The sequence below is a fragment of the Panthera leo genome, chromosome D4, assembly GCF_018350215.1.
Source record: "Panthera leo isolate Ple1 chromosome D4, P.leo_Ple1_pat1.1, whole genome shotgun sequence".
In the NCBI taxonomy this organism is placed as follows: Eukaryota; Metazoa; Chordata; class Mammalia; order Carnivora; family Felidae; genus Panthera; species Panthera leo.
The window spans coordinates 92775527-92795773 of NC_056691.1; the positions used below are offsets into that span (position 1 = coordinate 92775527).

General features: G+C 64.2%; 1 protein-coding gene across 2 annotated transcripts in view; it reads right to left on the bottom strand.

Annotated features, from left to right (window-relative positions):
* KCNT1 (potassium sodium-activated channel subfamily T member 1) overlaps positions 1 to 13617 on the bottom strand; it is a 50068-nt gene extending 36451 nt beyond the window's left edge. For both annotated transcript variants that reach the window (XM_042913557.1, XM_042913556.1), the window contains exon 1: positions 13467 to 13617. In XM_042913557.1, the coding sequence (XP_042769491.1) occupies positions 13467 to 13561 (95 nt within the window). In that variant the 5' untranslated portion in view covers positions 13562 to 13617. The remainder of the gene's footprint in view (positions 1 to 13466) is intronic.
* Between the last annotated feature and the right edge of the window lie 6630 nt (positions 13618 to 20247).

Here is a 20247-nt window from a genome sequence, read left to right on the forward strand (position 1 = left end):
TGCGGAGCCGTTCGGTGGCCTCAGCAAACCCCCACAGCAGCATCCCCCCGACCGCGTTTCCATTAGGAATCTGCCCTGGAGACACGAGGGCTCTGTGTGGGCAAAGCCCCCTGCCTGCCTGCGTGAGGAGGGGACGAGGAGATGGCGGCCGCTTGTCCCCCTTCCCGTGGAGGGACGCGGAGCGGCTGGAAGAGCTCCGGGGCCCGCTGGCGAGCGAGCCACACGTGGTGGTGCCCGCGGCACGCGGCGAGCGGGGCCGCGGGCACAGGTGGCGTCCCCACAGCTGTGGCTCTGGGGTCCGGGCACCGTCCCCGGGCAGGGCCAGGCTCCCCGGGTCCGGTCAGTAGCGGAGAAGGGCCGGACGTCCGGGCTGCTCGCGGGGCTCCCCAGGAGGTGCCGGGAGCCACAGGGCCCTCGGGATGCACTTCTGCCCAGACAGACACGAGCTCATGTTCCTCGACGGCTGCTGCGGCCCACCCGAGGCTCCAGGTGGCGGCGCCCGCCTCTCGGGCGGCCCCCGCCTCTCGGGCGGCCCGTCTGCCGAGTCCACCGTGGCTGCTGCAGTCCTGGACTCTGAGAGTAGTGATGGCTTCTGGGGTCCAGGATAAGTGTCAGGTGACAAGGCAAGGCTTCTCCAACATTTTGTATGACGCGCCCTAACGAGAGAAACCGGCTGACGTGCGTGGAAGGACCACCAGACAGCCGTCAGTGCTGCGTCCGGGAGCTGGTGGCGGAGGCCTTTCCAGCTGGCCGCCGTGTCACTTACATAAGGACTGGTTCGTTTGGAAAACGGTCGTCCACGTTAGCCTCCGGCCGGTGCCGCGTCCGCTGGCCGTGGAGGAGAGCCGGCCCTGGGCACGGGCAGCGGCCCGAGGCGCCTCGTTCCCCGGCCGTGGCGCGCCGTGAGGAGAGCCGCAGACTGCCCACTCCCACTGGGGTCGGGCGACCTCCGGCCCACGGCCGTGGTGGGAGGGCGGACAAGGGCGAGCGCCCTGGCCTGGAGCGCTATAAACGCCGCTCGGCTCCTGCTGCAGGACGGCTGTCCTGGGGGGTTGGGGTGGGGGGCGTCACCTCACATCCCTGTGACGATAGGGACAGGGCCAGGCCGAGTCCAGGGTGTCTGAGGTGGAGGCAGCCGGGCTTCTGGAGGACTGGATGGGGGGTGTCAATCAAGGCTGAGGGGATGGGTGGGCGGTGACACCCGAGACGGGGAGGAGTAGACGGGGTGGTCACCGATCCGTCCTTCATGCACCGACCAGACGCCGTCTCGTGGCGGGGTGGGGGGGGGGGGGGCGGGCCGGACGCCCATGCCTGGCACCCCGCGGGCGGCTGGGCCGGAGGGGCGCCCCGGGGCAGGTACGGCCCACGGGGTCCGGGTATGATGTCTGGAGGTGTGAGGGCAGGTGGGCAGGCTGGCCCAGGAGCCTCCGGAACCCAGGAAGATGTGGAAACGGCAGAAGGCAGCAAGGGGCGACCCTGAAGCAGCAGGCCTAGGGCGCAGGCCCGGCATCGCGGACTTTCTGAAGCGGTGCCCAGGGGAACCAGGGGAGGCCCCTGCCTCCACCCTCCCGAGCCACACCGGTGTGTGCCCACGGGGTCCTGGGAGTCCTCGCCCGCAGCCCCACTCCGCGAGAGGCGAGCCACAGGGTGTGCTGATCGCCCGGCTGGGGTGGCGCCCGGGCTGTCCCCGGGACCACAGCTAGACCTCCCAGGCTCCGGCCTGGGGCCTGTGAGCCCGTGAAGAGATGCTCAACGCCACCGAACACTGGGGAAACTCCTCAAGACGACCACGAGATACCAGCACGCACTCACCAGGACGGCTGCTCTGGAACCAACGGAAAATAAATGTGCCAGCACGGGTGTGGGGCATGGGAGCCTCGTGTGCTGTTTTCGGGAGCGTGCGACGCTGCAGGCATCGTGGGAGGGTCTGGGGCTTCCCGAGAAGCGGGGTTACCGTGTGACCCAGCAGCTCCGCTTTGGGGTGTATGCCCGCAGAACTGAAAATAGGGTCTCGAACGGATATTTGCACACCCGTGTTCATGGCAGCGTCACTCACGACAGCTAAACACGGAAGCAACCCAAGGGTCCATCAGATGGACCACAGAAGGATGGGTACGTAAGACGTGGTCCGCCCACACCCGGGAACGTCAGCCTCAAAAAGGAGGGGAATCCCGGCACCTGCTACCACGTGGGCGAACCTGGAGGGCACCGTGCTGAGTGACGTCAGCCCGTCACGGGGGGACACGTCCTGTAGGAGTGGACGCTCGCCGGAGGCCCTGGAGGAGTCGGAGCCACGGACGCCGAGAGCGGGAGGGTGGGGCTGGGGGAGGGGAGGGTCCGTGTGTAACGGGACAGAGTCCAGTCTGGGAAGACGAACACGTTCTGGGGACGGAGCGGGGACGGCTGCTCAACAGTGTGAATGCACTTGACGCCCCTGGACCGCGCCCTTGAGACGATTAATTTTAGGGGTGCCTGGGTGGCTCAGTCGGTTAAGTGTCAGACTTCGGCTCAGGCCATGAACTCGCGGTTTGTGAGTTCGAGCCCCGCGTCGGGCTCTGTGCTGACAGCTCGGAGCCTGGAGCCTGCTTCGGATTCTGTGTCTCCCTCTCTCTCTGCCCCTCCCCTGCTCACACTCTGTTTTTCTCTCCTTCAAAAATAAAATAAACCTTAAAAAATTTTTTTTAAAAAGGTGGTAAATTTCGTTACGTGTTTTTTTCACAAAAAAAAAGTTGGGGAGGAAAGGTACAGAACCCAGCTGGCAGGGCTCTCCGCGGACACAGCAGGGGCAGCTGAGCATCAGGATGGGCAATGATTACGACAGGGTGGATGGGTTTCCTGCTGCTGCTGTAACAAATCACCCCAAATTTAGTGGCTTAAAACAACACACATTTACCGTCTCGTAGTCCGGAGCTCAGAGGGCTAAAATCTAAGTGTGGGCAGGGCTGGTTCCTTCTGGAGGCTCTGGGGGAGGACACCCCCCACCTCTGCCAGCTTCTCGGGGTCCCTTCCTCACGCCGCTGTGACTTCTGCTTCAGCCCCTCCCCCTCCCTCTTCCGAGAACCCTGTGACAGCACTGGGCCACAGCGACCATCCAGGAGCGTCCCCTGCCCCCCGTGAAGAGCCTTACCTGCATCGCATCTGCAAAGTCCCTCTTACCAGCAGGGGTGATGTGCAGGGCTGTGCTGCTGTCCCTAACCCAGCTATCTTCGCAGTGGAGGGAAAACCAGGAGACGTGGGACCACATGTCACCTAAAATGTCCCTTCACCTAAATCGTTTGCCCGGCCCTTGGACCCGACAGCCAGCCCGTGAGGAGCACCGGAGGCAGAGGGGCAGACTGAGCTGCTCTGGAAGAGGCACCCAGACACACACAGACGGCGACCGTTCTGCAGGAGAGAGGCGTCTCGGCTGCCGTTGCCGTGTAACAAGTCATCGCCAACGTCGCCACTTAAAGCAACTCCTTTATCATCTCACGGTGCTGTTGGCGCCACGTCGGAGCAGGGTTTAGCCTGGCTCTTCTCAGCTCGGCTTTTCCGTGGGGCCTCGCGAGGCTGGCGAGGCCGACGCGTGTCAGGCAGGGCCGGACTCTCTGGGCAAGACTCCGCCCGCCAGCTCATCCAGCCACCGGCAGGACTCAGTTCCTGGAGGCTGCAGGACGCGCCCCTGCTCCCGCCGGCTGTCACCGGCTCGCTTGTGAAGGGCCGTCGCACGCCTTGGCGCGTGGCTCCCCCGTCCTCAGAGCCAGGAACGGTGCGCCAAATTCCCCCGGGCCCCAAAGCTCTGCCTCTTGGGCTCCAGCCAGAGAAAACATTCTGCTTCCACAGGGCTCGTGTGGTCGGACGGGGCCCGCTCAGATGACCGGTAACCTGAATTACCACGCACAGTCCCTTGCCACGCCACACAGGCGCACGGCTCAAACAACAGAAACGCGTTCCCTCGCAGTCCTGGAGCCCGGACGCCCAAGACCACGACGCCGGCGGGGCTGTGCTCCCGAGGCCGCCTCCTCGTCCCGCACACGGCTGTCTTCTCTCTGCGCCTGTCTCCAGATCCCCCTTGGCGAAAGGGCTCCAGTCGTACAGGATCAGGGCCCACGCTGACGACCTCATGCTCACTTGATTACCTGCGATGACCCTGTTTCCAGACGAGGTCACTTCTGAGGCACTGGTGGGCGGGGAGGCTCAGGCGGTCAACAGTCCACCACATGACTTTAGGAGAGATGAAGCTCAGCCCCCGACACCGTGCGACGCATCCTGATCCTGGCCGTGGCCGGGACGTCTCATCGTATTCACGGTCCTGGGCGGCCTGGAGATCCCGAGGGGCCGCACCTGGCGGGAGCCATTCTGGATCAAGAGCAGTTTGAGCCCTAATAACCAGAAGGACACAACACCCCTGGGCTGAGCAGACCAGCTGCGAGGGGCTGGGGGCCACCGGGTGGGGTCTCCCCGGGCCAGGTTGCTGCCACTCTCCCCCGACCCCGCCGGCCCCTCACTCACCTCCGCGCCCCTTAACCAATTCCTGGGCACCACCAGAATCTCCCCCGTTCTCCCCCTGCCCCCTCCCCAGCACAGGGCGTGAGTCACAGATGCCCCACAAACGCCGCTCGGAATCTGCTTCCGTGAGACACTCACTTCCCAACGGGGGCCTGGCCTGGGCGCCTGGGCGGCTGGACAGCTGGCACTTTCCTGCCGCCCGGCGGGAGTGAGAGGATCTCTCCGGACGTTTCCGCTCCCCCAACAGCTGGGAGAGCTCGCGCGAGGGTCCCGCTGCTGCCCTAATGGGGACCGCACGCTGGGTGGTCCAACAGCAGAAACGGTCCCGCCAGTTCTGAGCCCAGAAGTCCACGGTCGGTACGGCTGGGCTGCCGTCCCCTGGACGCTCCAGGGGACCCCTCCCACCTCTGGTGGCTCCAGTGTCCCCCGGCTTGTGGCCTCGTCCCTCGGATCTCTGCCCCTGTCCTGAAGTGGGCAGCCTGTGTTAAATCTCCCTTCGCCTCTCTCTCTTTTTCAACTTGGGGTAAAGTATACATAACACAGCTTAGCGTTTTAACCATGTTTTGCCTCCTTCTTTTGAGGGCACTTCGGTGGCACCTGGGGCTACCAGGGTACTCTCCCCATCTTAAAACCCTTTGGACCCCCGCAAAGAGTCACAGTCTGGCAGCTCCACACAGCCCGTCTGTGTCCACTCCTGCCCAGAGGATGCAGAGGGATGTGAGACGGCTGGCCCGGGGGGGCCGACCCTGCCCTGGTGCCACATCTCCCCGCACACGGGCATTACGGCCACGGCCAGACTCAGCTGGAGTCCCTGCCCACCCTCCCCTCCAGAAGGGGACACAGGGTCAGGGCCCTTCTCCCTGCTCCTGGGCCCTGGTTAAGTGCTCTGAAAGGGGGCCCAAAACACAGGAAAACCTGCCAGAGAGGCAGAGAAAGACAAAGACACAGAGAGAATGAGCTGCTAATTAGCGAGATGCGGGCAGGGGCAGGGCCCGGGCTCCAGGGGCTGGATGGGAGGGGCTTTCCCAAGATGACCTCGCTTCTTTAGCCCCTCTGGACCCCCGGACCCCCGAAGCGGGCACGTGGTGAGGAGCCCACAAAGGCTCAGAATGCGGGCAGGGAGGAGGGAAGGAGCCAGGACCCGGCCCCCCTACCCCGTGGGCCTGGGGAGGAGGGTGCTGCCGGCTCAGCCCCCAGAGGGGCCTCCTGTCCCCGGACCCAGGGACAGAGATGCGGTGGGGTTGGCCAGGGCCTTGCCGTGCTTGGGGAGCTGCCCTTGCCCACCACACAGCTGTGAAGAGAGGCTGGGGGCACCCACGTCTGCTCCCTCAGACTCTCCCCCCCCCCCCCCACACACACACCTGTACCAGAACCCGAGCCCCGCCCAGTCCAGGCACCTTCCTGGCTCCGCCCGTCCCCTCCCCACGACCCGACCCCCAGGCCTTTTCCCTGCTCCTGCTGCCCCATAGGAGCAGCCTCCTCCCTGGGCTATCGTGGGGGTCAAGGTCACGAAGGAGGCAGCGCCCCCACAGCCCCTCCTCTGGAGTCCTCAGGGCCCGGAGCCATTGTTCCTGCTGTCCGGGGGTGGGGGGAGGTGTCCGTCTGCTCCTGGCTCCTGCGGCCCAGTGGGAGGGGGCCTCTTTTCCGGCATTTCCGCTTGGGAGTGTATTTTCAATATCACTTCAGGCCCTGCCCCGGAAAACACCCCAGCAGAAGGAGAGGCCAAGTTATTCACAGACTCCGTCCAGCCTCAGCAGACCAGGGGTTCCACCCCACACGGGCAGTGACCACCCTGCGGGCCCAGCACGCGTTCCACAACCCCACACTGGAAACTTCCTTAGAGACCGGAGGAGGGGGCAGGTGCCGGGCCCCTGGGTCCCTAGCTTCTCGGGGCCGCCTGCCCCCACCACACTCGTATCCTGTGATGGGGACGTCAGGGTCCTGGGGTGCCGTAACAAAGTGCCACAAACCGGGAGGTCCGAAACAACAGGAATTTATTTTCTGCCAGTTCTGATGCCAGAAGTCTGAAATCGAGGTGTGGGCAGAACCTCATTCCCTCCGGAAGCTCCAGGGAGGGTCCTTCTTGCCTCTCCCAGCTCCTGGGGGCCCCAGTGCTCCCGGCCTGTGGCCGCGTCCCTGCAGCCTCTGCCCTTGCCTTCACGCGGGTTTGCCTGTGTGTCTTTTCTTGTAAGACACCTTCTTCACAGAGGGTAGCACCTGCCCTCACCCGGAATGAGCTCCCCTTGAGAGCTTCACCTTAACCACAGCTACAAAGACTCCATTTCCAAGTAAGATCACACGCACGGGCTCCAGGTAGGCCCGCTCCCCGGGTGGAGGCTCAGTCAAAACACCACAGGGGTCTGGGGCACTTTCTGGAGACCCGCTCTTCCTGACGCCCCCCTTAAGCAGCGCTGTGACCCTGGACAGGTCCCTCTGCTGCAGGAACTGCCTCCATTCAGCCGGCGCACACGCCCAGCCCGGAGGGGAGAGGAGGCTCCAAGCGGGCTCTCTCTCCAGGCTCTCCTGGGTCGCCCTCAAAGCTTAAGGAGTTTAAGTCAAAGCACAGCTCAGTCCCGGGAAGGATGAACTGCCGTTCCTTCTGTGGCGTCAACTCAACCTTCCAAGCCTGCCGTGGGCTCGTGTGTTGAGGCCCTAACCCCCGGTGTGATGCTGTGAGTGGGGGGTCTTGGGGGTGATTAGGGTTAGCTGAGGTCATGAGGGTGGCTCTGGGGATGGGGCTGGTGCCCTTATGAGAAGACACTGGGGAGCTCCCTCCAGCCCCACACCACCCCTGCACCCGGGAAAGAGGGCCGTCACTGGGACCGGCTGTGCGGACACCCTGCTCCCAGACCCACGGTCTCCAGAGCCGCGGGAAATAAATGTGTTGTTTAAGCTGTGGTGTTTTGTTACACAGCTCAGCTGACTGAAGCACAACCTGAACACTGCCGCCCCCTAGCTTCGCTTCAGATGGAGGCGGCGGGATGGTCCCTGCACGACACCATTACGGCAATAAGTGGCACATCAAGGGACCAACGGGAATTAGAACTTGAAACCAAAACTGATCATGATCTTTGTGACCCCGGAGGATGCCGGCTGCCCCCTCACTGGGCATCTGTGCCGTGCTCTGCACCGGTTGAGGAGGAACTGAATTCTGAGTCACGCGTACAAGTCTCCGGAGACATACGCTGACCTGCACAGTCCCGGGGCAGGATGGGGAACGGGGCTCCCGGGGGACACCTGATTCCCCACCATGCGGACTCCCAGATGCCCCCAGGGCACGGGCAGGGGGAGCCAGGAATGCTGATGCACCCTTGGCCCCCAGAAGACTGAGCAGCTCGCCCGTTTCACAAGTGCAGACACAGGTCCCCGAGCCCGGCTGACCCGTCTCAGCACACGCGTGCCTGTGCCCCTCCACCCCCAGCCCCTCTCCTGTCTGTCTGCGGTGTCCCTTTATTGTCCATCCACTCGCAGCTCCCCCTGTCCCCTCTTGGCCTCCCGGGCTTGGGGGAGAGGTGACTCAAGTCCCCAGAACCCCCACTTGGAGGGAGGGACTCCAGCAGGAGGAAGGCCTGACCTGCCCCCAGGATCCCAGCCTCCACAGGGAGTCGTCCACCCTTGTCTCTGCCCTGCGCCAGCCACCCCCCAGGCCCTTGTTCCCTGTGGGGGGCCCCAGGTGACCGGGGAACAAGATCAGGGAACGGACGGCCCAAGCCGGCCCACAGTGGAGTGAGGGAGATGCAGGCAGAGGAACCCTGGGCCCAGAAAGTGACTGGAAAAATCAAGACACAAATTTTACTCCCTAAGGACACCTTAAAGCTCATGGAATTGCCCAGAACCTGGCACCACCGGAGGCTTTTCCTTGACTCAGTCACGTAGCCCCAAGCAGAATCCTGGAGAAGCAGCCTTCTCCAGGCGTCCAGCATCGGCTCCTGGAGCCCATGCCCGCGCCCCGGCCCTGCTCCGCGGGAAGCCAGAAAGCGCCCAGCCACCATGCAGGGGCTTGACAGGCAGGACAACGCTGCGGTCAGCACACACAGGGATGCCATGCCTGAGCGAGGAGGGTGGGGGCTCATCCGACAGGCTGGTGTGACAGCAGGCGGGACACCTGGGTGGCCGTTCCGGACCCAGTGGGGTCTTGGGGAGCGGGGAGAGGAGGGGCTTGGCTTTCGTTCCACGTCCCCGCTGCCCGGGCACCATCCGATGCTATTCGTGGAGCTGAAGGTGGTGGGATACCCCCCAACCTGATCGGGGCCACACCAGCCTGGCCCTCCACCATTTCCCTGATCGGCTGTGTCCTCCGAGGCCTGTGGGTCGGCAGTGGACACAGGCGCCCAGCCAGGGCTGGGCAAGGAGCAGGTGCCGGGGCAGAGCTGGGGCCTCACCCTGTCCCACCCTGTGGGTCGGCCCCGTCCAGGAGTCGGGCCGCAGGGAGAAGGCAGGCCCCCAGGAGGCCTGGGCCCAGCAGCCCCACGCAGGAGGGACCCAGCGGACGGGGCCGAGCAGCGGGGCTCCTCTGGCGTCACGCCGCCCCTGCTTCAGCCGGACTGCCACGGGTTGGGGCGCGTCCACGGCCACCCTCCACCGTGAAGCGCCCTCCGTATTCGTCGGTACGCACGGAACCCACGTGTGCGAGGCTCGGGCCAGCCTGCGGCCCCCATGGCCCTGGCTTCCCTCACAGCCCCCGAGCTGTCCCGGACGCCCCTCCAGACGAGAGATCCCTGCCAACGCTTGCCCTCTGCGGCTCTCAGGCGGGTCCTGGGTCCCGTACCAGTGAGCAAGAACAGTGTCCCGCCCTCTGCACCGTGCTGCCCTCCCAGGCTACCCCTGCCTCATTTGCAGGAGCCCTGGGTGGCGGGAGGGAGGAGGGAAGAGGAAGGCCAAGGGCTGGGGGAGGGGCAGGAGCACAGCGGAGAGAGCACCCTGAGGGGTCAGAACCCACTCGGAGCCGTGCGCGGGCTTGGTGGCATCTCCAGTGCGGCTCAGTGACGTCCATTTATTAACAGTTACAGCTGAACGGCCCTGAGAGCAGAGCCGTTCCATGGGACCCCCACTCCTGGGGGGGCTTCACTGTGCACGCTCCAGGGGCCTGATCCCCTTCTGCTCGGCGGAGGGGAGGGGCAGGGAAGGGGCACGCCTCCCGCAGAGACCCCAGCCCTGCCCGCACCCAGTCCAGGTTGGAGGGGCCCCGTGGACCGAGGTCGAGGAGGAGCCCCTGCCCCGGGGGCCGTGGCTGTCCCCTGTCCCCGCCGCAGGCCGGCAGGGGTCTGAGGCCCCCCTGCCCCTGCAACGCAGGACCGGCCTTGTCCCCACTTCCCAGCTTGTTGTGTGAAATACTATCCGGTGCTGCTCAACTGCAGACACATCAGCTCCACGCTCTGTTGTCAGAGGGGCCAAGGCAAACAGCCGCGGGGGTGGCATTCTGACCCCTGAGGCCCGGCCTCCTCTTCCTTCCTGCAGCAGGCCGATGTCCCCCCCACCCCCAGCCCCCAGCGCCCCCGAGAGCCTCGGCCCTGGATGCTTCTACGTGTGCACGTGTCCTGCACTCAAAGGCCTGGGAGAGGGGAGGGCACAGACCCCGACACTGCCTCCAGCTGTGGCTCCGGCCACCCCGCCGGGCCAGTCCTGGTTGGCGGACAGCTGCGGAGAGCAGGCGGTCCGGGTCCTGCAGTCGGGGAGATGGCCACATGCCAGGCCCTTTGTCCTCACCGGTGGCTTCCCCACCCCAGCCTTTTGACAGCTGTGCCCCGTGTGGGGGACAAGGCTGCGGTGTGACAGCCCCCGTGTCCCCTTGTACCTCAGTGCACAGAGCCCACCTGCATCATCCTGAGCCCGGGGGTGGGGAGTGGGGCTGAGAGCCTCCTGTCCGGGATGCAGGCGAGGAGGGGGAGAAACACTCTTAACGGCAAAGCGCCCAGTGGCAGAGCCCCTTCCCCCTCGTGTCACTCGAGGCGAGGTCCCATCACAGTGCTCTTCAAGGTGACTGGGGCTGTCATCACCTTTTCAGGAGGAGGGCTCACAGTGGGGGGGCCTGCAGCCTCCAGCTGTGACTCAGACCCCGGGAGCACAGGAGGGTCAGCCCTGGACAGGGCTGGGAGGGGACAGGAGGGGCCTCCTCAGCGGCTCCTTGGGCCCTGGGCATACGGGCAGCGGGCTGTCCCAGGGTGGGGCAGGGAGTCCTGAGCTCCAGGCCTTGGAGGGTCCAGGTGTGCTTCTGCCGAGAGCCCTGCCCCCTGGGACCCCAAGACCTGGTCCCGCAGGCAGCGGTGAAGGTCGTCCTAAGACCTCAGCTGCTCCCTGGAAGGTCTGTGAGCTCTGGCTCCGCCCTCCTCCCCCGCCTGCCCCCCTCCCCCCTCTCCCCAGAGGGCGCTGCAGCCTGGCCCACGGCCCACGTGGGCTGAGTCTCTCCCTCCCTCCAAGGCCACAGTGTGAGGCTGCAGTGACTCACTGCTCGTGGCTTTATTTCTCTGGAGAGCAGGAAGCCCACAGCCCCGGCCGCCCACTCACAGCCTGCCGAACGCCAGGGCATCAGTACCCCCCCCCCCCCGCCAGAGCCTGCCCTAGGGCCCGTGAGCTGGAGGTGGAAAACAGGGGGACGGAAAGGGTTCCGGGAGAATGTTGCTGATGGGGGGGGGGGGCAGGGGGCCAACCCTGTGCTGGTGGCAGGGTCTTCCTGAGCTCCCAACCTCATGGCACAGAGGGACAGCCCACAGGCCCAGGCCCCCTGCCGGCCCCGTGCCCCCGGAAACATCCTTACAGGCTCCCCATACGTGCAGAAGGGGTCCTGACGGGCCGGGGAGAAGCCTGCTTCCACCTTCCACTTTGGGAATCAGTGATGAGGGAGGGGCACAGACATCAAGGATGAGACAAGCACAGAGGGAGAGGCTCGAGGGGCCACAAATATCGAGGAGGGGGCCTCCCATAGCCAGGCTTTCACTGTCTCCTCCCTGAGCTTGGATGCCAGCTCAAAGCCCAGCACGTGCCTCCTTGTGTATGTGTCCTTATGGAAGGGGGTGTCCGGTGATCTCAGTACCCTACCCCACCCTTCGTACACCATGCTGGTTTCCTGCACTGCCTGCCCCGATGTCCATGGGCACGAGAGGGTTCATGAGAGGGACCAACCAAACTTGAGCCAGAGAAGCTTGAAAACAGAGAGACTTCTCCAACTGGGCTCCTGATACAGTGGCTGGCAGGGGATACGGGACAGGTCCCCACCCCCGCCCCAGGTGGCTGCTCCTGGAACCCTGGGCAGCCAGCACTGTGCCTCACAGGCTCCCCTCCAGCCCCCAAGCCAGCGGGGGTAACATCACCAGGAACCTGTCTTGACGCGCAAACCAGCAGCCCCCTCCCCACCTGTGAGGCCCCTGGACGCTCCAAGGGCCAGGCATGTCCACCCAGGCCCGGTGCCTCCTCTCTGGGGTGAGTGCCATCCACTCCTGAAAACTGAGGGGAGGGGTGCGTCACTCTAATTTTATCAACCACAGACACTGGCATTTATCGATGCGTCCAGAGGCCCTGGGTCTGCCCAGGGAGACAGACGCCATTCCTTCCCACATTGGAAAAATCTCCAGAGCTGCTGTTTTCAAGAATTAAGCAGGTCCTAGGGGACTAGGCGCTGAGGGGCTGGTGCTGCCGTAGGAGGACGCTCAGCACACAGGTTTGACTCGGGAAAGCCCCCGGCCTCCTGCGTTCCAGGAGGGCAGGCGAGCCCCCAGCCGCATACACCACACCAGGACCCTCCTGACCCCGCTGCCTCTCCAGAGAGTGAAGCTCAGCTCTTTCCCGGGTGTGAGCCCTTGGGTGAGCTTACTTATGACCACAGCACTCAGTCTGACAAGAGAGAACACAGAATGCAGAAGGTCCCTCTGCTGAACCCACAAACTTGGCCATGAGTGGGCGAACACGGCGGTTTATGTCTTCTGTCCCCTGCTCGGAGGACGCGACCAGATGTGGCGTGGGCAGGTAGGAAGCTCTGTGTTCAGGGGTCGGCACAGCGAGCTTCAGCAGCTCCTCACGGGCACTGTCCTTACACACCGACCTCAGTCACTAATGTCATTTTCCCAGCTGCGGCTCCAGCAACTGATCCTCTGGAGGCTCAGCCTGCGTCCTGACCATTTCAACCTGGACACCTCACGTGCCACCTGGAATAATTGCACTGCTGGGGGAGGGGGCATGCACATTCGCTCTGCCGGGTCCGGGGCTGGGAGGGGGCGGGGAGGGGGGAGGCACCAGCAGGTACCAAAGGCCCCTCAACACACAAGGCAAGGAAAACGGGCTCATTCCCAAGCCCCGCAGGCTCCAGCCCCGCGTGAGTCCCTGCACTTGCCCTCACCGGCAGGCCCGAAAGCAGCTCTCCTGAGGCTGACAGCGCTAAAGGGCCGCTGTTTACCCAAGACAGCTATTTGGGGAAAAGGCAGAGAAAAGCAACATTGCTTGCAGCTTCCTGCCAGCTCCCTCGGCGCATGAATTATTCCCAAGGTTCTGCTGGTCTCTTACCGAAAGACTCCAGTTCATTCTGCTTTTGTCCACACAGGAGAATTTGAGGTGAGGGAATGCCGTCCCCCTCCATAAGAACCCACGACATAAGCTCGAAAGGCACTCGCTCAGTCAGTGACAAATGGCCACAGCCAGAGTCTGGAGGACACCAGCCTTCAGCCAGGCTGTGGGGCTCCACCACCGGCTTGCTTCCGGCGCTGGCTTGTCCCCCAAATCGGCAGGGCTGCGAGTGGGGCGGGGGGCTGGGCGCAGACGCGGGGACGCCTGGCCCCGGGACCGGTGTTTGGGAAGACTCCCCAGCACACAGCTCTCCGTCACCCCCTCCGGGAGCCCCTCCCGGAAGGTGCTTCCCACGTCGCCCAGCCCCCACCCGAAACTTCTCCCGTCCGGAAGCCCGGGAAAGTTGAAGGGCAGCGGAGCGGACCGGCCTTCAGCACCGCGGACAGCTCCGAGCGCGCCGCGGCGCGACCCCCTCCCTACCATACCTGTCATCGTTCTGGAAGGACGGGTCTCCCAGCAGCAGGTCCCGGAAGCGGTACCGCGGCGGCAAGGGCAGCACCTCCGTGTCCAGGTCGCTCATCTTGAGGCTGGCGGTGTCCAGGCACGCGCCGTCCCCGCGGACGCCGTCCCCGGCGCCGGGCTGCCTGCGGGCACACGCCAGCGCCCCTTCAGCCCGCGCCCGCGCTGTGCCCGCGCCCCCCCTCCCGGCCCCCCTCGCGGCCCCGCCTCCTGCAGCCATCGCCACCCCCCCCTTCAGCCCCGCGCTGTACCCACCCCCCTGCCAGCACCACCCCCTCCCGCCTGCACCCCCCACTCCACCCCAGCCGGACTCTTGCGCCCCCTACCCACCTGCCACCTGCCTGGTCAGCCCCACACAGCCCCTGGCCAGCACCACCCCCCCTCCCGCCTGCACCCTCAAACCACTCTGCCCGGCCCAGCTTCCTGCAGTCCCCCCCGCCCCAGGGCCTGCCTGCACGAACCCCCCCCCCCCCCACGCACACACTGTAAGGCCCACAGCCCTTGGCCTGCCCCCAGCAGCCCCACCCAGACCTCCAGGCCTGTGGCCACTGAGATGCACTCACTGCCCCTGCCTGGGGCTCACTCCGACGCACCTCCAGGGCATGGCGGGAGGCTTGTCAAGGCCAATTCAGGGCCCTGTAAGCCTTCCTGCTTTCCCCTCCACAGTTCTTGCTAAGGCTGGCTGCTTGGGGTTCCTCAGGGCCCAGGACACCCATCTTTGACCCAAAGGCCTCCTCCCAGACCCTCAGGCTCTTGGGGGACGGGTGGGGGTGAATGACCAGGAGCCTTCAGAAGAGGCCCTTGTCCTTGGCCTGCCTGGGGCCAAGCGGCTTGGGTCAGATCAGAACCTGGGAGGGGGCAGGTGTCAGGATCTCTTTGAACTCTGGCTGAGTGCCCTTACCTGTTGTCACCAGGATTCTGAGACCACAGAGACCCCTGCCCCTATCACATGAGTTAAAGACACCGGCAGTGGTGGAACCAGGGGTGGGGGCCGGCCCCAGGAGAGACCCTGGTGGTCTACCGCTTTTTGAGGGGCAAGGATTTGTGTTCCAGGGCTCCTGCACCTTCCCCGCCCCCATCTCCACATGGAAGTGAACTTTGGCTAGTTACCATGCACAAGTGTGGGGCAGGGGCCAGCAGCCCTCAAAGCCCTCAGCACATCAGCACCTCTCTGCTCCCCATATCATAGGGCCACTAGCCACCCCGTGAGCCCCACAGCAGCGTGGCAGCACCTGACCCAGCAAGGCAACCGCACATCTGTTAATGGAATGCCTTGGGAACACACACACCCGTGTCACAGGTGTGCAGAGACTGCCAATGTCACCGGTGTGCAGACAGAGACCCAGGCTCCTGACTTCAACCAGCACCCTGGACTCCTGGTCCTCTGGTATCACTTAACCTTCTAGGTGCGTCCAGCCCCAGGCCATCCCTCAGTGTTGCTTCCCAGACAGCCCTCGGGGCATGCTTGTGAGAAGGCAGGAATTCTCCACCTGTTGGGCTCACGCTCACCAGGCTCCTCTGAGAGCCAAGACCCCGAGGAGAACAGCACCTCCGCATTGATACTTGAGAGTGGGGGGGCCCTGCGCTGGGCCCCCCTGGCCCCTCCGAAGCTGCTGCAGGGAGAGCAGTGTGCACTGAAGGAGGGCGTTCTCCACCTTAGCAGGTCCGTTCCCCAGGCTGAGCCTGACTGACAGGAGAGCAGCAGGGGGACAGAGGAGCTGGGCTTGGCCTTCGGGCAGGGCCAGGAGTCTGCTGACCACACTCAGCTCCTGGAGCTGGAAAATTGAGGGCAGGCTGTGCCTGGAGGCTGGGAGCACGAGGCGGGGGCGGGGGTCAGGCACTCACCTGGAGCTCGAGGTTCACGCAGGTGGGGGGGCGGGTAGGTGCTATGAAACCCTCCTCTCCTTTCTCACACTGGGAAGGGCAGGAGCCCTCCCTGAGCCCCCATGCTCCCCGGCCCCTGCAACAGGCAGGTCCCGCACCGCGAGCCTACAGCCTCCGGAGCTGAGCTGCGTAAGGACCGTCCCTGCAGACGCAGGCCTGACACGCCCGTGCAGTCTCTTCCCAGGTTACAGGGTCAACCCTGAGGATCTGGCAGCATTTGAAAAATAACATTTTCCTAATTGCATCAGCGTGCCCTCATGTTTTTCCTTAGTCACAAGCTGGCGGGACTGCGGGGAGGCGCACGCAGGGGAAACCACGTGGCCAGAGATTGGGGCCATGTCGCCCCTCTCTTGCTAAAAGCCTCCTTCCACGGCAGAACCCCAAGACCACGGCTGCCTCTGTTCCCTCCCAGTTTGAGCTGCTTTGGGTTTTCTCTGGCGGTCTGAAGGCTCAGACCTGGCAGCGTCCGCGGATGACCTCCAGCTTCAGGGGACTCCGGGGGCGGGAAGAGCACCAGGGGGTGGGAGGCCGACGCCCCAGCCCCGGGGTGAATGGTAAGGCTGTGCTGCCCCTCGTCCCTCGTGGTGCTGCTGTGACACTGGACACTCGAGCGAGCACAGGGTGGTAAACAGAAACCCCGCAGGCCTCCTGGCGTCCTGCCACGCTCCCCCAGCACCGTGGAAGGCCCAGGGACGCTGTTTGTTGTGCTAGCTGAGGGCAGGGCCCCCAGGGTCTCTGGGTCCACCGTAGGAGACACATGGCTGAGCAATGCCCCCTGAGGCGTCGGGATCTGGCCGAGACCTCTCCCTAACCCAAGGCGTGTCTCACTGAGAGCTTCAGGGCATGAGTCCCTGCCCAAGGGGGGGCAAGAACGTGACCGTGGCTCAACCGCCCAGACACAGTCTACATGCCCCTTCTCATGCCTTCTCCCTGCCTACCTGAGGGGCTGGGGAGGAAATCTGGGGCCCCTGAGACCATACCCATTGTCTTTCACATCTCCTGTGATGGGCGCACCAGAGAACTGATTTCTACGAGAACTAAGCGCTTCGGCAGCTTAAAGAAGGCGTCCCTCCCCCCCAGCCCTCACACCCTCGGGATGAGACGTGGAGCCCCATCTGTGGGACCTGCCAACCTCCGGAGCCAGGGTAGGGCGGCCCCCTGCCTCCAGGCCCTGCTCCTATTGGGTACTTGCAGGCCCTGTCGGCACAAACACACGAGGCTCAGGCAGCACCCGAGGGTCCCGGTGACTCGAGTGTGGCCTGCTCCTGTCCCATCAGTTCACACCGGAGGCCCAGGGAAGTCACTTCCCGTCTCTGAACCACAGTTTCCTCCTCTGTAAGCAAGGACGCCTTCCGTCCTCATGAGCAGACCGGATGCAGGTGAAAGAAGGGAAAATGCAAGACGTTCAGCATAATACCTGGCCCAAGAGGGCTCAGTCAGCATCGGCTTTTAATGCTGGGCCGTTGAACAACATTTGGCCACGTTCCGCTGGATGAAGGCTCTGACCCTAAGTGTCAAGTTCCTGGGATGGCCAAGTCCCCATCCAGCCCTCTCCAGGTCAGCTGGAGGCCCCTCTGGGGAGTTCCAATTTGTGCCGCTGACCTACGGGATCCAGCGGGAGAGGCCAAGGATGACAGGAAGCGCACAGCCTGGCGCGCACGAAGGGAAGTCCCCTGGGCAGTCTGGTGCACACGCAGTCACGTGCCCCAACCCCGTGGGAGGGAGAGCCACGGCTGAGTGCCAGCGGCACGCCTGGCACTGTGGCCGCAGGACAGTGGCACGGGATCCCGGGAACAAGCTGGGTGAAGCCAGGACGCACGATTCCTGTACTTGAGTTGAGCACGTGTGGGCTCATGGCGCCTAAGCAGCCACACGAGGTCTTGAAGCTTAGGAGAGGCCCAGGGCGCTGGGAAGCCAGGCCGGGCTGATGCTGCAGCCGTCCCGAGTACGAGATGTGCCAGTGCCGGCTGCCTTCGGGTGGTGAGAACCAGGACTTTGTGCCTCTCTGTCCCTCTCACTACCACCCCCTTGGTGCTCAAGGGGTCAGTCAGCAAGACCTCAGGAAGGCAAACAGGCAAGGACACGCTCCTCCCACCAAAGGCACTGGGAGCTTTCACACTCGCGTTCTGCCCCCTCGGTCAACCCGATGCCCAAGCACAGAAGGGTTGCTCTCCCTGGTCCCCAAGGCCGGCCCGAACGCGTCACTGAAATCACATGCGCACAGAACCAACACTGACGTCGGGCGACGTCCCTTGTGGCTCTAAGTACAAACAGCCCAAAGAAACCGTCGGCGGGTGGGACCCAGTGGTGTATTAACACTGCGTTGCCGAAATACAACGTGGAATAAAACTTATCTTAAAAAAGGGCGATATGCTTCATCATACTAAGAAATTCGAGGGGGAAATCCAGCGGGATCATACCGGTAGACGCAAATAAAGCACTCGCCACTGTTCAAGATCCGTTGATAAATTAAATGCAAGAAAACACCTTCTTAATAACCAACAACATAAGGAATCTTCCAGAAACCTAGGCCAACATCATATCTGCGAAATAGGGTTGCCATTCCCCGGGACGTGAGTCTGCCCACCACGATGGGCATCACGGCCGCCACATGAGACAGAGAGAGGAAGGAGAGCCATGAACATCGACAACTCGGCTCCGATCGCGGCCGGCGTGACCGCTCACCTAGAAGACCCGAGGGAACCGACCGAAAGCTGTTAGAAGAGACAAGAGAGCTTCAGTGAGCGAGCCCCACCTGAGCGCACCCTAGGAGCCAGGGCAGAAGCAGGAGCACAGCACAAGCACCTCGGGGAAGACCCACCTCGGGAAGACCCGCAGCCGTGCAAACCCCACGCCCCGAGCCGCCCTTGCCACGAAGCTCACAGGGCCACCGGGGAGACCGCGTGGTGCCCAGACACTGGCTGGAAGCTGTCACTACCGGCACGAGGAGGTCACGGTGCCCACAGCTCAGCAGTCCGTTCTCCAGACAAAAGGGCAGAGGCGATCGGCTCCCGTCAGCACACACCGTCGTTTTCTCAGAACGCGACACATTGTTTTCAAAACTCAAACTGAAAAACACACACGTGACGATAGCCAAGACGTTCCTGCCGCCGTCACCACCAAGCGCCACAGCCACGGGACGCGGAGGCTTTGGCACAAGGACGGACACACGGCAGGGACCTGAGGGCGCGGGAGGGGTGGTGGGCACCACGTGCCCCCCACCGCGCTGACGGGACAGGAGGCGCGTGCCTGGCCTGGGCGGGGCTGACACCCACCTACTCAGAGGCTACGCTGCGGCTAGCGCCGGCCCCCACCTCGCGGCCCCCACCGAGGAAAAGGCTGGGAGAGAAACAGGGGGAAGCCATCTGGCATCAGGAAGGCATCTGATGTGCAGAGACCCGAGCATGCAAAGGAACAGAGCCAAGGACAAGGACAGAACAGCGCTCAACAGGGAGAAGGCGCCTGCGGGGATGACCACGGTCAGGTCCCCCCAAGAATGTCTGCAGGTCTCGTAGAAAAGACACAGCGGCAAAGGATGGGCGAGTGGCAGGTCCAAGAACACGCACGCCAGCCGGCGCGGATGAGGAAAAGCTTCCCGCCTCGCCGGTCACCGGGGAGCAGGGGGGGAGCGCGCTGGTGGCCACGTGTGGTCTGGGAAGGCCCAGAGCAGGGAGGGCGTGGATCCGGCCTCAGGGTCCGTGTCTGCCGGCCAGACACGAGAGGAGCTGTGGGGAGCCTCGCGTGGTCTGAGAAGTAACAGCAGGGCTGGCCCACCCACAGCCAACGCCCGCACACCCTCACCTGTGCCAAAGCCCGCCAGGGCCCAGGTTTCCACCCCCCCAGCCTCAGGACGCTGCCACCAACAGTCCAAACACCAGTGACTCAGGACAGTTCTGTGCCATGAACGGGCCAATCTGTGTGACCCAGCACGGAACCACACTTTGTGGGGTCCCGTGTCAAAATCCAAGCACGGCACCACTCCAAAGGACCCTTCTGGAGAGGAAGTTTCCTCTGGGCACCCAGCCTGCATGCCACTCATGGACTGTCCCCACTGCACAGTGACCTCAGTTTGGGGGTGACGGCAGGGGAGAAAGGCCATGTGTCGCCCACGGTGCCACGTGAGAAGACCATCGGCCTCGTCATTGGGGGCCAGGAGGCCAGGGGACCACGCCCACCACCGGCATCCCCAGGCCAGAACCACAGTCTCCCAGCCCTCTCGTCCTGGGCCCACCTCTGGGCAGGCCACTGGGGAGGGGCCCCCCGTCTCCTCAGGCCGGGCGTGTGGCATCCTGGGAAAACAGTGCGTCTCCCCACCTGCTGGCAGTGCTGAAACTGGCCGTCCCGTGGCCTGAGGTCACTGAGGGGACCCGGTCCCTCTCCTAAGAGGTGTCCCTCAAGGTTCACACTCAGTCCTAAATTCCCAAGGAGCCTGGAGAGCCACGTTTGCAGAGGAATTGGGGACGGGGGGCGCGTGTGCGCACGCGTGCGCACGGATGTACATACGCACGCGTGTGCGAGCATGTCTGTGCACGTGGGCACGTAGGCGAGCACATGCGTGCGCACGCCCTCGCGCGTCCCCGCTCAGCATGCAGGCGAGTCCGGAAGACAGTGCAGCGTCACCGGGGTGGGGGGCCGCGGAGAGCGGGCCTGGCGCCCAGTGGAAGCGGAAAGCAGCCTGTCTGCTGACCACAACAGAAACGCTAAGTGCTTCCTTTGCACAATAATTAAAAAGCCAGAGCCATTCGAGCTGCTCAGCAGCCCTCGCTCAGGCGTCTCCGGGGAGCGTCCTCCCGCCCCTCAGGGGAAGGGACTCTGAGTCCACACTGTGGAAGCCACTGGCCGCCGTCTCCCGGATGCATCAGG